Source organism: Schistocerca serialis, chromosome 9 (assembly GCF_023864345.2).
Source record: "Schistocerca serialis cubense isolate TAMUIC-IGC-003099 chromosome 9, iqSchSeri2.2, whole genome shotgun sequence".
Classification (NCBI taxonomy): Eukaryota; Metazoa; Arthropoda; class Insecta; order Orthoptera; family Acrididae; genus Schistocerca; species Schistocerca serialis.
This window is the reverse complement of record NC_064646.1, coordinates 211284612-211302143: the sequence shown is the minus strand read 5'-3', so window position 1 is coordinate 211302143 and position 17532 is coordinate 211284612. Positions and strand designations below refer to the sequence as shown.

The 17532-nt window shown below is 40.2% G+C and overlaps 1 protein-coding gene across 3 annotated transcripts in view; it reads right to left on the bottom strand.

Moving 5' to 3' along the window:
- LOC126418690 (probable ribosome production factor 1) overlaps nucleotides 1–17532 on the bottom strand; it is a 55660-nt gene that overhangs the window by 24587 nt on the left and 13541 nt on the right. For all 3 annotated transcript variants that reach the window (XM_050085586.1, XM_050085587.1, XM_050085588.1), the window contains exon 3: nucleotides 1896–2061. In XM_050085586.1, the coding sequence (XP_049941543.1) occupies nucleotides 1896–2061 (166 nt within the window). The remainder of the gene's footprint in view (nucleotides 1–1895; nucleotides 2062–17532) is intronic.

Sequence of the window (17532 nt, the reverse complement as noted above, 5' to 3'; positions counted from 1 at the left end):
TAGGATACTGTGTTGTTCAGAAGTTATGGTGTTTACATAATTGTCTGCACAAAGGTTATCATAGACAATATTTTTAGTCGGTATGACTTGTAAACAGCCTTTTCAAATTAGGTGCCTACATTACTGGCACTGTAAGGAAAAGCACAAAATTTTTACCAGGCCAATATAAAAGGAAATTTAGAGCTAAGAAAAAGATGAATTGTAGGTCAGGTTCGGTACTAGCTTTTGCATACCGAGAGTAAAAGCGGCAGCCAGCTCCTGTCTTTTTATTGACTACTGAAGCTGGTGTTGGTGATTTCCAAGTCTAACATAAAAAAATAGGAATGAAGCCAGAAATAATACACCAATACAACCAGTACATGGGTGGAGTATACATATCTGACATCATGATGTACACCAATTTGCAGGAGAGGAGAATTCTCCACTACTGAAAGAAGGCAGCATTCAACGCAATGTCAATAATGGTGTTGAACTCAGACATATTATACAATGAACACAATTAAAGAAAGAAAAACTGATGCCACCTACCTATTTATTGTAATGGTAACCGAAGCTTCGTCAACTGAATAGTTACAAGAAAAAAATGCAAATGATAATACTAGTTTGACGATAACTGGATCGTATGCACTTTTGGTTGTTAACACATTATTTATTGTGATTGCAGTTTCAACATGTTGTCATTTTCAAGCACTGTTGGATGCTGTAAACCACTCAGTAATATACAGCTGGCTATGTTGTGTAAGAGCATTTGTATCACGTATTGTAAATATATGAGTTGCTGTATATAACATATACGTTATAAAGCTGGTGAAATTGTGAGGTAAAGGCTGAAGTTTAAAAACTACTAGAGTTCTCCATCACACGTTTATATCTACTGAGGTAAGCATGATGCACAATACAATTCTATGTGCATCTAGCATGTTTGTATTCCCATTAATGAGACAGTCGAACTGATCAGAGGATGTCCAAAACCAGTATTTGTTAACAATATAAAATATCTATTAGCAAGTGTCTTCTTGATGTACGTAGCTGAAATCTATGAAAGAAGAAGGCTAACGCACCCCACACCATCAGTACCTGGGATGAAATCATAAAAAGCTTTCTTTGCTTATCACCATCTCTGGACGTACCATAACAGAATGTCAGGAATTAGATTGCTAGAGCAATGCACCTGGAATATGCTTGCTAAAGGAGGCCCCCCAATTGGACAGGTGACATGGCAACATTACAGACATTGGACTATATGGAACGAGTGCGATACAAAATCCTGTCAAGCAATCAATATTTAGGTTAAACATACTTCTTCAGTAAGGCCACAGCTCATCCTTTTATCTATCCTAATTCAATATAGGCAGTTTCTGTCTCTGTTGACTTCAATGAGTTTTATGTTCTTTTAAATGGGCTGAGAATAGGTGTCAGAACAATCAGACAGTTTTGCAGAATCAGGATACTTTTTAGAGTGTGAAGAGAGAGACAAATGGAGTGACTCCTATCCTATCATCTACAATGTACAAAGTTATGCAGTTAAAAGGAACTACTCATGATTAGAGAGAATGCAATTGCACTTAAACTGATTCCCTGTGCTTTGCGTTCCCATTTGCCAGATTTGAAATATTTATTATTTCATTTATAATTTGTCACCTTTTGTATTATTTGGAAATTCTGCTTCAGTTCTCACTCTCTGTCATTGGATTTTTATGTACAGATTCTGATGCTGATACTGAGCAGTAAGAAGAACCAACTATCAAAAGAAGCACAAAGGTCATGACAGACAAAATTTTCAGAAGTGGCTTCCGTGCAGATGCAACACAGTTCTCTTTCCTATTTACAATTATAGCAAAATTTTGCACAGTTTGATGTGTTAGAATCATATTAAAATTACAAGTACAACTCACCGCATTAGGTATGCAGCGACACAGTTCACGTCCAAACACACGGGTTCGTGTTAGTGGATTATCAGAGAATGTGATGAGAACTTTCGGTTCATATTCACGTTTGAAGTAGGTGGAGAACTCATCTAATCTTGCATCAGCTTCCAACTCTTCATCTTCTTCACCAGGTCTGGAAAATAGCAGATGTGACAGAACTTATCATCTGCCCTGGCAACATATGAAAGATATGAGTTGTGTTATATTGTCGCAGTAGAAGCTGGGTAGCACTGTGGTGTAGTGGCTATGATACTAAACTGTTGTATGGAGGGTTGTGAGTTCAAAACTCATGTGGACTGTACACTTTTAATTTTTATATTCATTTTGAGTACATTCTAGAAGCATCCAAAAATATCAAGAATCATTGTACTGGAATGTTCTGTAGCTGTATATTTACTGTATGTGTTCTGGCCAGAGGCAGTTCGCTCCACGCTCTTGTATGTGCAAATACTGAATAAACCTTAGTGTTCATCATTCATCTAATTACACCTTCTACATGACATTACTCTGGTGGAGACGCTGGGTATTGGAACTTGTGATAGCGCACATTATTGACAACACAGTGGCTCCCATCAGGTCACGACAGAGCCGCCGTTTATGTGGTGAGAAACCCAAGTTTGAGCCATATTCAACAGATTGCAATCTATCGGAGACAGAAGAAGAAGAGGACATTACGATGACAGCAACTGTGTGCCACCACATGAGACATCCTTCCAGGGTTCTCTGGTGACGATGACCAAAATCCAAACAAGTGGATGAAGGTATGTGAGCATATAGCAAAATTTAACAAATGGGATGACACTGTGTGTTTGGTTAACGTATTTTTCTACTTGGAGGGCACTGCCAAGCAATGGTATGAGAACAACGAGGAGACGTTCACAAGCTGGGAAGTATTCCAGGTGGAATTGGCAAGTATTTCGGCGACGCACAACGACGGAAGTGCAAGGCTGAGGATAAATGAAAGTGCAGGGCACAGCGTCCAGGAGAAACTACAGCATCCTACATTCAAGATGTCATGGAGCTGTGTAAAATAGTGGATCCTAGAATGAAGGAGGAAGATAAGGTTGTACATCTCATGAAGGGTGTTGCTGAGGACATGTATCAAGCCCTACTCCTCAAGGAGGTTTAGACGGTAGACGACTTCATAAAATGGTGCCAGTATATCAAGACAATGCATCAAAAAAGAATAACACGCAAGAAGTTTGAACAGCTTCCAAATGTTGTATTAATGTCTATGATGGAGGAAGCAACTGATTTCCAAGTATTCTTTGTCAGATAATGAGAAAGGAAGTACATAAGGCATTTGGATTGCACGGCGAGCGATAAACCGAGATGCTTCAAAGGTCATAAGGGAGGAAGTGGAACAGACATTGAACCCAATCTCTCATCCTTCATGTCCCTTTAAAACGGTGAAAAAGTTGAGACCCAGGCAGAGTTACATTCCTACAATGCCACATGAGGAACCTGTTTGGACACCAAGGAAGACTGACACCTGGAGGACCCAGGATAACCAACCAGTATGTTTCCACTGCGGACGACCGGAACATGTGGTGTGCTATTGTCGAGAAAGGCGGCAGATATCTGATGATGCCCACACCAGAAGACAGCAGATCGATCTTAGCCAACGCCAACTCCAGGACGACGAAGATGAACAAGATGTGGGGGCAGGACAACGTAGGTTACCATCGCCGCAAGCTAGCTGCTGGAGAGGACACTCCCCAACACGCTAATCTAGTTCTCCATTGCTGTTTAGAAGCTCCAGCCGATCACCTAGCTGCCGCAACCTGGAAAACTAAAGGGTGCGACCTTCCTTGGAGGTGAGGCCGCCGAAGAGAAAAATCCTCCGCCATCGATCACTACAAGAATGATAGGAAACTACGTCGATATCTTCATGGATGGCCAACCAGCCCAAACTCTTGTGGACTCTGGAGCATCATATTCAGTCATTCCGTAGAAGTACTGTCGCCAGTTGCAGAAAACCGTATTCGCTGACAACATAATATCTCTGGTGAAGGTGGCTAATGGGAAATATGTAAAACCAACAGGAAGATGTGTCATTCGTGTAGGTATAAGTGGCCATACACAGCCCTTAGAATTTATCGTCTTACAAGAGTAGTCATGACGTCATTCTCGGATGGGACTTTATGAAAGTTTCTCAGGCAATTACAGATTGTTGTCACTCAAAGATTATGCTAGACGAGATGAGATACTGTAGACAGGAAGATGCGCATCCAAAGTGTGTGGAGACTATGTGTGCTGGGTGAAGTGATCATTACTGCAGTCAGTGATAGAAAGGTAACTGTCATGCGTCAGGCCGTGCATCAACTTATGGATCTTGTAGTGGAATGTATGAGAAGCATACCACTGAAGAATAACTTGGTCAACCCAGCCTCTGTCGTCTCGTTTAAGAACGGATTTGAAGAATTGTGCATAGTTAACTGTTGCCGAGAACCGCAGATCCTTTCAAGACGTTTGTGTATGGCAAATGCTGAGCCATTAAGTGAAGAACAGCTGAGCATCATAGAAACCTCCCGTGCAGAGTCTGTGGGCGAAATTAGCGCTACCACTATGAGACAAGATCTTCTAGCTCGACTATCATCAGATCTCACTAAGGAACAACAGAAGAAGCTACTTGCCATTCTTCAAGAGTTCTCTTAATGCTTCAATCCACAGGTGAAGAGCAAATTAGACAAATCAATGGTGAAGCACTGGATTACCACTGGAGACCATCAGCCAATAAGCCACAGAGCATTTCGCGTGTCAGCAACGAACATCAAATAATTTGCGACGCGGTAGAGAAAATGATGAAGAATGACATCATTCAGCCTTCTCAGAGCCCACGGTGATCACCAGTGTTCCTCGTCAGGAAGAAGGATGGCAGTTGGCGCTTTTGTGTTGATTACAGGAAGCTTAATAAGATAACTAAAAAGGACGTTTACCCTCTTCCACGAATTGATGATACACTAGATTGTCTGAAGGGGGCTCAGTTTCTCTCAACCATGGACATGTACTCGGGATACTGGCAAATCGAAGTAGATGAGGCTGATTGTGAGAAAACTGCATTCATCACCCCTGAGGGCCTGTACGAGTTTAAGGTAATGCCGTTTGGTTTGTGTAATTCACCAGCAACTTTTGAAAGGATGATGGATAATCTTCTATGTCACCTGAAGTGGACAATGTGTATTTGTTATTTAGATGACATTATAGTGTTCTCAGAGACATTCGATCAACATATAAAAAGACTGAGGGCCTTTCTTAAGTGTCTCCAACAAGGCAGACTGAAACTTAATCCAAGAAAAGTGCCTCTTTGGAGCAAAAGAAATCAAAATACTTGGACACCTTGCATCAAAAGGTGTGTGGCCAGATCCAGAAAAGGTGAGATCTATAACGGAATTTCCTATTCCTAACAGTATTAGAGATGTGAGAAGCTTCCTCGGATTATGTTCTTATTACCATTGTTTTATAAAAGACTTTTATATCAACACCAGGACACTCCAAGAGTTGTTAAAAGCTGATGCTAAATTTATCTGGGGTGGTGCTCAACAAGATTCTTTCGATGTGCTGCGAAAAGCTGTGACTACTAACCCTGTACTTGGTCTGTATGATTAGACAGCACCTACAGAACTACACACAGATGCCAGTGGGTATAGGATCGGTGCAAATTTCAGATGGAAATGAGAAGGTTATAGCCTATGCTTCTAGGACACTTACAAAAGCCGAGAGAAACTACTCAACCACAGAAAGAGAATGTCTTGCTGTGATCTGCGCCATGTGCAAATTTCGACAGTATCTCTATGGAAGGCCATTCACAGTTGTTACAGACCATCATTCACTTTGTTGGCTGATGGGTCTTAAGGATCCAACACGACTACTCACCAGGTGGGCACTATGTCTTCAAGAGTATGATATTACGATAGTATACAAAAGTGGAAGAAAACACCAAGGTGCCGACTGTCTCTCAAGAAACCCTGTGCAAGGGCATCTTCTGCTGAGCAGAAGAAGGATGTCAAGATATCTCAAATTATGCTTGCCTTAAATTGGTCAGAGGATGTGAAAGAACAATTTACTTTGCAAGAAAAACTTTGATCCGTTTGGAAAGAGGTGGCTACCGGTGATTCCTAAACGCATGCGCTTAGATGTCCTACAGAAATTCCATGACACACCTGACGCTGGACATTTAGGATTTATTAAGACCTAAGATAGAATCCGCAAGAGATTTTTCTGGCCAGGTTTATTTCGGAGTGTCCATCACTACGTGTTACACTGCAGAGTGTGCCAGGGGAAAAGGCAGTTCCTCAGAAACCACCTGATCAACTCATACCAATTCCACCAGCCGAAACACCTTTCCAGTGTGTCGCGATTGACCACCTCGGATGATTTCCAATGTCTGCTAGTGGCAATAGATGGATTATTGTTTCCACTAATTATCTTACACGCTATGCCATTACAAAAGCTGTGAAAACAGCCAAAGCATCCGAGGTAGTCAAATTAATCGTGAAAGACATTGTATTAAAACATGGTGCCCCAAGGTAATTCATTACGGATCAAGGGAAAGTTTTTCCAATCGAATCTTGTGACAGAGATAAACAGTTGGTACAACATTACTCATCATATGATGACTGCCTAACACCCGCAAACTAACAGGCTTACTGAATGCCTTAATAAGAACTTGGCCAACATGCTATCAATGTTCGTCAATGTTGAGCAAAGCAAGTGGGATGAGGTGCTACCTTTCGTGATGTTTGCCTACAACACCGCCAAATAAGACATCACAGGATTTGCGCCATTTTTCCTGGTGCATGGGCATGTGGCGACTACAACGATGGACACTGTGTTTCCGTTACATCTTGATGACGTGGACAACGTCTACATCGGCCAAGTGCTAACCAGAGCTGAGGAAGCTCAGCAATTAGCCCGACTCTGCACGCTGCAGGCTCAAGAAAACGATCGCCGAAGGTATGACACGAGCCACCGCCCTGTTGTCTACCAGCCTGGTGACCTCGTTTGGATCTTCACTCCTGTTCGTAAGGTTGGTCTCTATGAGAAGCTCCTCAGGCGCTACTTTGGACCTTATAAGGTTGTAAGACAGTTGTCTAATGTTACTTATGAAGCTGAAGATTTCGACCCCGATGCAAGACAACAAAAGATCAGAGGTACGGTCCATGTCCTTTGAATGAAGCCCTACACAGTTTCCACCACCCAGGGTAAATCCGAAGCTTCAACGACAGGGAACAAGCGGAAAGGTGATGAAAAGCGTAGTTGCAAAAGAAGTTCTAAGAAGATCACCACCAGGGCAATCACCAGTCATCAGGAGTCTGAGTATGCAGGACCAATGAGTCGTTCCTGGACTAGCACGTAATACCGAGATGCTGTTCTCTGAAGGAGAGAGCAATGTCACAGAAGAAGCTGAGTAGCACCGTGGTGTAGTGGTTATGATACTGAACTGTTGCATGCAGGGTCATGAGTTCAAAACTCACGTCACCTGTACAATTTTAATTTCTATTTTCGGTTCGAGTAAATTCTAGAAGTATCCATAAATATCAACAATTGTTGTACTGGAATGTTCTGTAGCTGTATATATACTGTGTGTGTTCTGGCCGGAGGCAGTTCGCTCTGCACTCTTGTATGTGTAAGTGCTGAATAAACCTTCGTTAAGTGAAGTTAGTGTTCGTCATTTATCTAGTTACACCATCTTCTACGTGACAATATGAAGATGAGTCAAATTCAAAAGAATAATAACTCAATTATATGACAGTTATTTTTTCTATGAAATCTTCATTCAGAAAGTTCTAGAAAGTAAGTATGATAAAAATCAAAACTATTTAGTAAAGTATAACGTAATGTACAAAGCAACTTGTTGCAGACAAAAATGTGACTTAAAAGTTAAAACATGTGTAAAGATCAATAGTCAAAATCTTAAAAAGTCATTTAGAATTTAATATTTAACATTGGAAGACTCTGTATCGTAGGAAATTCTATGTAAAATACGTTTTATGTTTTCTGCATAGTGTACTGTTGCACATAAATACTTTTGTATAAGATTTTCTCCGCTGTAAATTACATAAAATGTTAATTATAACAATATCATGAGTACTATATATTGTCGAGCTATTATATAAGTGACTGTGGCTGTGTCTACGAGGATGGCAGGAAGGCAGCAGTGTTCGGTTGTGAGTTAGTTCCAATTAATTGTCAGTTACAATGAATAAACAAAGACAATTTATCAGTATATCTGTTTCAGAACTTTTCATTTCAAAAAGTAATCAAATGAGATTGGAAAAAAAATAAGGACACACGACAAAATTCACTGACAGAAGAATCACAGGTGGCACACAGGCATCCTAGAGCTTTAGTACAGCTCCCCACTGCAGTTGTAACTATGATACCCTCCAGTCTGTTCCCTTTTCTTTCTCTCCGTATGATTCATAGCAAGCATTTCTCCACTGCTCAGTGAGAAACCTTCAGCACTTTTTGAATGATTCTCATCTTCGTAATTCATCTCTCAGTAACATAAGCAAAACTGGTAAGATGCAGATACGAATGGTGATAGAGGTTAGTGTCCCAACTATCTCACTCAGTAGCTGTTCACTCTGGTGGGCCCTCATTTGTGAGTAACCAATGGAGGGGAAGAAAAAAATCTTAAATGTGTAATCTTCTAGAGCCTAAAATTTGGAAGTTTTACATGTAGTAGCATTGTATCACAATGGTTAGCATACCAGAGTGACACGCAAAAGTTTGTGGGTTTGGTTCTTGTTAGGTGCATAAATTTTATCTTTATTTTTTAACCTTAAACTCCCCCCTCCCCCCCCCTCTTCATGAACCACGGACCTTCCCATTGATGGGAAGGCTTGCATGCCTCAGCATTACAGATAGCCATACTGTAGGTGCAACCACAACGGAGGGGTATCTGTTGAGAGGCCAGACAAAAGTGTGGTTCCTGCAGTGGGGCACCAGCCTTTTCAGTAGTTGCAGAGGCAACAGCTTCGATTACTGACTGATCTGGCCTTGTAACAATGACCAAAACGGCCTTGCTGTGCTGGTACTGTGAAAGGCTGAAAGCGAAGAGAAACTACGGCCGTAATTTTTCCCGAGAGCATGCAGCTTTACTGTATGGTCAAATGATGATGGTGTCCTCCTGGGTAAAATATTACAAAGGTAAAATAGTCCCCCTTTTGGATTTCCGGGTGGGGACTACTCAGGAGGACGTCATTATCAGGAGAAAGAAAACTGGCTTTCCATGAATTGGAGTGCGGAATGTCAGATCCCTTAATCAGGCAGGTATGTTAGAAAATTTAAAAGGTGAAATGGATAGGTTAAAGTTTGATATAGTGGTAATTAGTGAAGTTCAGTGGCAGGAGGAACAGGACTTCTGGTCAGTTGAATATAGGGTTATAAAAACGAAATCTAATATAGGTAATGCAGGAGCAGGTTTAATAATGAATAAAAAAGGCACAGATAAGCTACTACAAAGAGCGTAGTGAATGCATTATTGTAGCCAAGATAGACATGAAGCCGACACCTATCACAGTATATACTACTGTGATTTGTACAATTTATATGCCAACTAGCTCCGCAGATTATGAAGATATTGAAGAAATGTATGATAAAATATAATAAATTATTCAGATAGTTAAGGGAGACAAAAATTTTGTCATGGGGGAGTGGAATTTGATAGTAGGGAAAGGCAGGGAAGGGAAGGAAAAGTTATAGGTGGATATGGATCAGGGTTGAGGAATGAGAGAGGCAGTCACCTGGTAGAATTTTGCACAGAGCATAAATTAATCATAGTTAACACTTGGTTTAAGAAACATGAAAAGAGGCTGTATATGTGGAAGAGGCCTCAAGACACTGGAAGATTTCAGCTAGATTATATAATGGTAAGAGAGAGATTTAGGAACCAGGTTTTAAACTGTACGACATTTCCAGAGGCAGATGTGGACTCTGACCACAATTTATTGGTTATGAACTGTAGATTAAAACTAAAGAAACTCCAAAAAGGTAGATATTTAAGGAGATGGGACCTGGATAAACTGAAAGAACCAGAGGTTGTAGAGAATTTCAGAAAGAGCATTGGGGAATAATTGACAAATACAAGGGAAAGAAATACAGTAGAAGAAGAATGGATAGCTTTGAGAGATGAAATAGTGAAGGCAGCAGAGGATCAATTACATAAAAAGACGAGGGCTAGTGGAAGTCCTTAGGTAACTGAAGATATATGGAATTTAATTGATGAAAGAATAAAATATAAAAATGCAGCAAATGAAGCAGGCAAAAAGGAATACAAACGTCTCGAAAATGAGATCGACAGGAAGTGGAAAATGGCTAGGCAGGAATGGCTAGAGGACAAATGTAAGGACGTAGAAGCATACATTGCTAGGGGTAAGATATATGCCATCTACGCAAAATTAAAGAGACCTTTGGAGAAAAGAGAACCACCTGTATCAATATCAAGAGCTCAGATGGGAAACCAGCCCTGAGCAAAGAAGGGAAAGAGGAAAGATGGAAGGAGCATATTGAGCCGGAGTAGGCAACCACAAAGTCTTCACGATCTACTATTCTGTACCAACATATCAAAGTGATCTATTTTTAAAAATTCAATTGCTACATTTTTAATTTTTGGATACCGGTACTTTAAAACTACTATTTAAAATAAAAGTTTCAAATCTTCACTATTTATTCGAAACATAATAATTTTATATTTCATAATATTCTCAAGTACATTCTTACTTTAATAATACAAGAACTATTTCACATTTAATGTGAAATCTGAGTAGCTGTTTTGTCAACAATGTCCTTATTTGGTGTATCACTTGTTACACTTAGTCGAATACACGAGTCCAGATGTTCATCAGTCAACCTTGTTCTGTGCTTATTTTTAATAAAATTCGTATTTGAAAACAGTGATTCACACAGGTAGGTAGAAGCAAACAAGGCCTTTATTCTAAGAGCAACATTAACTAAGATAGGGTATTTCTCCTGAGGAATTAGAAGCCAACAGGTTTTGGGTTCTGCAACACTTTTATGAAACAGATCATTTTTTAATATTATTGCATGACATTCACTATTGTAAGGTATCTCACTTTCTTCTATTTGTGTCTTCAGAGTTGGAAAATGTCTTAATTCACCCCTCTTAAGGCAACACTCCCACAAAACAATTTTTCGGTATAATAATCTACTTCAGATATCATATCAGCAATATCTTTCTCATTGCCTTGAAATTTCAAATTCAGCTCATTAAGCTTTTCTGTTAAGTCAATTAAGAAAGCAAAATTCATAAGCCAGAGAGGATCTTCAATACAAGCTGACAGACTATTCTCATCTTGTTATTGAAAAACAGTTTTATAGCTGGTAAAAGCTTGTGGAAACATTGCAGCACTACTTCTTTGCTGAACCAATGCACTTCAGTGTGGAGCAGTAAATCTCCATACATTAGTTCTAGTTCATTTGCTAAATCTTTGAAAAGTCTTCTTTGAACAGAGTGAGACCTAGTTTTGTTGACTATCTTTACAACAGTATTCATAGTTTCATTCAAATTTTAAAACTTTCCACAAAGAGACTGCTGGTGTAAAATACAATGATAAGTTAAAAACGGTGGAAAACTTTCATCTCTTTGGCACAAAGCAATAAAACCACTTTTAGAACCTTTAAAGGCTGGGGCTCCACCTGTGGTAATGCTTACAAGCTTGTGGATAGGTATTTTCTCCGACAGAATGAGTTGCTTCATGGCAAAAAATATCTTCTCCTCTTGTATGGCCTTTCAAAGAAATTACTTTCAAAAGTTCTTCCTTGACAGTAAAGTTATTAAAAACCATCATTACAAAAACTGGCAACTGAGCAGTACCTGTTGCATCAATGGACTCATCTAACTGCATTGAAAAACAACAGCACTCATCCAAATGTGTTTACAGTTGAGAGAAAACATCATCAGACATATTTTCAACTCTCCTTGTGACCATTCTTGATTAAAGTTGAAGGGATTCGATGGCAGCAACTACTTCAGACTTGCTCTTGAAATTATGAGACAACCCGTCATCAGCTTCTCGAAATGCTTCTTTTATGAATTCACCATCTTCGAAGGGTTTCTTCCTTTTCACCAATACATTAGAAACACGATAGGAAGCAAGAGTGGCAGAAACACTTTTGTCTACTGGTTTCGTGGACATGCTTTGTTGAACATTTAATTGATTTTTAAGTTTCTTGATTTTCTCTTTTCTCAGTTCAGAGTTTATAGGATACTCAGTGTTAACATGTGGGTGCACAGTTTTGAAATGTCTCTCGACGCTTGTCCTTTTCACAAATGCAATCTTATTGTCACACAATAAACAAATGCATGTGCCATTTCTTTCTGTTATGAAAAATTGGTGTTCACATTCACAATGAAAATGATAAATTTTACGTTTTTTTGATACACAACTCATTATGCGTGAAGTCGCTGCACTGCTTGTACAGTCTCGAAAAGTGTCAAAAGGTATGCTACTACGCATGCTCAGTGCTGAGTACCGATGGCACAAAAAAGTTCTACCTATGTCCTTTCCACACACTATTACATCGCAGAAGTTTGTAGTACATAGCACAAAACTCACCACCTTCTCCTGACACGTATCAAACACATTTCACAAAGATGAGTGAAACAGTGCAGCAACGAATGGCGTGCAGGCAAAAATTTTAGGGGTTCAAGGTACATGTTGGTACCAGTTCCATGCTGTTATTAACAAACAAAACAACTAGTGTTGAATGAGCATGCATTTTTACTGCTACGGAAAACAACTGATGATTTTATTCAACAATTGTTCTTTCGCACTCTCAGTACTCACGTGATCTACCAAGTAAGCATTTGCAATCTACCAGTAAGTCGCGATCGACGTGTTGCCGACCCCTGTATAGAGGGTCTATACAAGGGCGATGTACTTGAGGGCAATATTATGGAAATGGAAGAGGACATAGATGAAAATAAAATGGGAGATATGATACTGTGGGAAGAATTTGACAGAGCGCTCAAAGACCTAAGGCAAAAAAAGGCCCCCGTAATAGACAACATTCCATTAGAACTACTGACAGCCTTGGGAGACCCAGCCATGACAAAACTCCATCCCGTGAGCAAGATGTATGAAACAGGCGAAATACCCTCAGACTTCAAGAATATAAGAATTCCAATCTCAAAGAAAGCAAATGTTGACAGGTGTGAAAATTACCGAACTATCACTTTAATAAGTCACAGTAGCAAAATCCTAACGCAAATTCTTTACAGATGAATGGAAAAACAAGGATAATGGAATGTAGTCAAATAAAATCAAGTGATGCTGAGGGAATTAGATTTGAAAATAAGACACTTAAAGTAATAGATGAGTTTTGCTATTTGCGGAGCAAAAAACTGGTGCTGGTCGAAGTAGAGAGGATATAAAATATAGACTGGATAAGGCAAGGAAAGAGTTTCTGAGGAAGAGAAATTTGTTAACATTGAGTAGAGATTTAATTGTCAGGAAGTCGTTTCTGAAAGTATTTGTATGGAGTGTAGCCATGCATGGAAGTGAAACATGGACGATAAATAGTTCAGACAAGAAAATAACAGAAGCTTTTGAAATGTGGTGCTACAGAAGAATGCTGAAGATAAGATGGGTAGATCATGTAACTAATGAGGTGGGAATACGAGGGGCGTTTGAAAAGCCCGTGCAAAAATAAAAACTACTTACATGTTTGGGGTAAAACTTTTTTTATTTTTCGACAGTCTCTTTTTAGACTTATACACTTCATCCAACGCTGTTCTAATTTTCTGATCCCTTCTGAATAGTAGGAATTATCCAAATCTGCAAAATAGCTATTAGTTGCTGCAATCACCTCCTCATTTGAATAAAACCTTTGTCCCGCCAGCCATTTCTTGAAATTGGGGAACAAATAGTAGTCCGAGCGAGCCAAGTCTGGAGAATACAAAGGATGTGAAATGAGTTGGAATCGTATTTTGTGACCACAACTGCTGAGGTGTGCGTTTGTGCACGGTCATGATGGAAAAGGACTTTTTTGCGGTCCAATTGCTGGTGTTTTTCTTGCAACTTGGTTTTCAAAAGGCCCAATAATGATGAATAATATGCACCTGTAATAGTTTTACCCTTTTCAAGATAGTCAATGAGGATTATCCCTTGCAAATCCGAAAATACAGTCGCCATAACCTTTCCGCTCGAAGGAATGGTCTTTGCCTTTTTTGGTGCAGTTTCTCCCTTGGTAACCCATCGTTTAGATTATTGCTTGGTCTCAGGAGTACAGTAATGTCTCCATGTTTCATACACAGTGACGAAACGATGCTTAAAGTCCTGCCCATTCTTCCTGAACAGCTGCAAACCATCCTTGCAACACCTCACACGATTCCGTTTTTGGTCAAGCGTGAGCAATGGTGGAACCCATCTTGCGGATAGCTTTCTCAAATCCAAATGTTTATGCAAAATATTATGTACCCATTCATTCGAGATGCCCACAGCACTAGCAATCTCACGCACCTTAACTCTTCTGTCATCCATCACCATATCATGGATGTTATCAATGACTTCTGGAGTCCACAGGGCGTCCAGAACATTCAGCATCACTTGTGCCCATATGGCCACTCCAAAAATTTTGAAACCACTTATAAACTGTTCTATTCGAAGGTGCAGAGTCTCCATAATGTTTATCAAGCTTCTCTTTAGTCTCCTGAGGCATTTTGCCTTAACATAAAGTAATGTTTAATCACCACGTGAAATTCTTTTTCGTCCATTTTTTGACAATCACTTGACTTCCTTGATTCACACGAATGCCAAACACAAAGAAATAGACCAGCATTGCTGAAACTTGGTGTGCATTCTTTACAAAGATGCTACTAACTAAACATGACCTCGATACGCACCGGTGGTGCCATCTCTCAGACTTTGTATGGACTTTTCAAACACCCCTCATAGAATTGGGGAGAAATTTGTGGCACAACCCGGCTAAAAGAAGGGATCATGTGATAGGACACATTCTAAGGCATCAAGGGATCACCAATTTAGTATTGGAGGGAAGAGTGGAGGGTAAAATTTGTAGAGCAAGACCACTAGATGAATACACTCATCAGATTCAGAAGGATGTAGGTTGCAGTAGTTACCTGGAGTTGAAGAGGCTCACTCAGGATAGAGTAGCATGGAGAGCCGCATCAAACCAGTCTCTGGACTGAAGACCACAACAACAACCTTTAACTAAATTACTTTATCTTCCATTTAATCATCTTATATTTGTACTTTGGTCCATGTTATTGCATTCATTATATCTATTCCTCATTTTGCACATTTGTTTAAATATTCATCTGTGTTATTTTATCCACAGTGCAATAGGAATTTGTGTTTTAAAAGTCTGTATGGTAATTACCATAAAAAATGTGCATCTTGTACGTAACCAAAAAAACATTTTTGACACCATTGCACAGCCAATATAAATAAATTACTTCATCTTTTGTTTTTTTAAATGATAGACTGACATTTTCACACTTTTAAATATTGTGACAGATAAACAAAAATAATTAAAATCACAGGCACAGATTACAAACGAAAACAAAATAATGAGAAAAAATAAAAGTGATCTTAAAAGTTATAACAATGATTAAAATGATGTAACAAAGTGTTCAAATTTTTTTTAAAAATCACAGTCAAACAAATTAGTTGAATAAAGATAACGATCGAAGTAATTTCAATTAGTGAACACAAAAATATTTCAATACACCTGACGATATTTGTAGCCACAATCTTTTGCATGTCAGCCACTGCACTACAATGTCTTTACTTGTAAAACTTAAAATTTTAAGCTCTCAAACATCACACAATTTTTTTGTCACTGATTACTCACAAACGAGGGCCCACCAGGGCGAATGGTTGCAGGGTGAGATCCCTAGGAACCTAACCTACATCGCTGTATAGATGGTTTCAAAAAGTCAATCCCCACAGGGACCTCTTCTTGTAACTAAGAATTAATTTTCAAAAATTATCATGCTTAGATGTAATCTCCAACTAAAACAATTTTCATAATATTATAAAAAGAATAAACTGCTACTCACCATAAAGATGACACACTGAGATGCAGGCAGCATAACAAATAGACTATTACACATTATGGTTTTGGCCAAAGCCTTCTTCAGAAAAGAAAACACACACATCCACATAAGCAAGCACACCTCATGCACAAATGACTGCTATCTGCAGCAGCAGCTCTGGCCGGAATGCAACTGCTGCGTTGAGCAAAACCAGCAATCTGGAGTGGAGTGGGGAAGGATAGCAGGTTATGGGGAAAAGACCTGGTGAGTGCTTTGGCAGAGAGTGATGTACAGTGGGGGTCAGGGGATGTGAGTAGAGAAGAGATGACAGGACGGAAAGGGGGGGGGGGGGGGGGGGAATAAGTTGGGAGATGGTTGGTTGGTTGGTTGGTTGTGTGGGGTTTAAGGGACCAAACAGCAAGGTCATCAGTCCCTTGTTTCAAATGTGGTCCATTCCACTAGTGTGACATCTCAGGAAAGTCAGAACAATAAAAGGCTAAAAACGTGAAAGGGCAGTCATGTTGTCAATGGTAAAAACAAAATGAGGGAAGTCAGCAAGAGAACGAACCCAACACTATGCTGAAGCAGCATAGGCAAGACCACCTGTGACTTAAGAGGTGCAAGCACTAGACTGTAGAAGCACGTATGGGGGGGGGGGGGGGGGGGGGGAGAAAGAGTAAAAGGGGAAGAAAAGAGGATCTCGGTCAGGGAGGTGAGGTGAGTCGGGAATCTCCAAACACGGCTTACAGTGGGAGACACCCAAACACTCACCGCCGTGCCCCAACACCAGAGATAGATTAAAAACCGTAAAACTGAGAATAAAAACCACTTTCCCAGAGGAAACCGAGAACCAGAGAGACCATCTGGGAATCGTCAGCCAACATCAAAGGTAAAGTGTGGGGGAGTCCGCACTTAACACGCAGAGCCAAAAGAAGGGGGCATTCAACCAAAATGTGGGCTACTGACTGGTACGCTCCACAACCACAAAGTGGGGGTGGCTCATCACGCAAAAGAAAACCATGGGTCAGCCTGGTATGGCCAATGCGGAGACGACACAGTGTGGTCGAGTCCCTTTCGGGAGAGGTGAAAGGAAGAACGCCACGGGCCTGGTGTCACCTTAATCGCACGAACTTTATTAGACAGGGGAGTAGCCTCCCAAGAGTTGGCCCATGACTGTGCGAAGTGGGATTTGATATGAAGCCGTAAATCCGCTGCAGGAGGGGTTACAGAAAATGGGGGGTAAGTGACTGCTTGCCCAGCCAAACGATCAGCGAGCTCATTACCCGGGATACCCACATGGCCAGGGACCCAAAGGAAGTCAATGGAACAAGCAGCACAGTGAATATCAGCAAGATGGTCATGGATGGCAGAGACCAAGGGATGGCGCGAAAAACAGTGGTCAATAGCAAGAAGGCCATCATTGGGTCCGTAAATAACAAAACATGGTTGCGTTGGGACTGTTTAATAAAGGTAAGAGCCTGGGAAATTGCCATCAATTCCGCAGTAAACACCCCACATGTAGCTGGCAGCAGATGATTTTCCATTCCAACAGAGGACGTAAAGGCATACCCCACATGA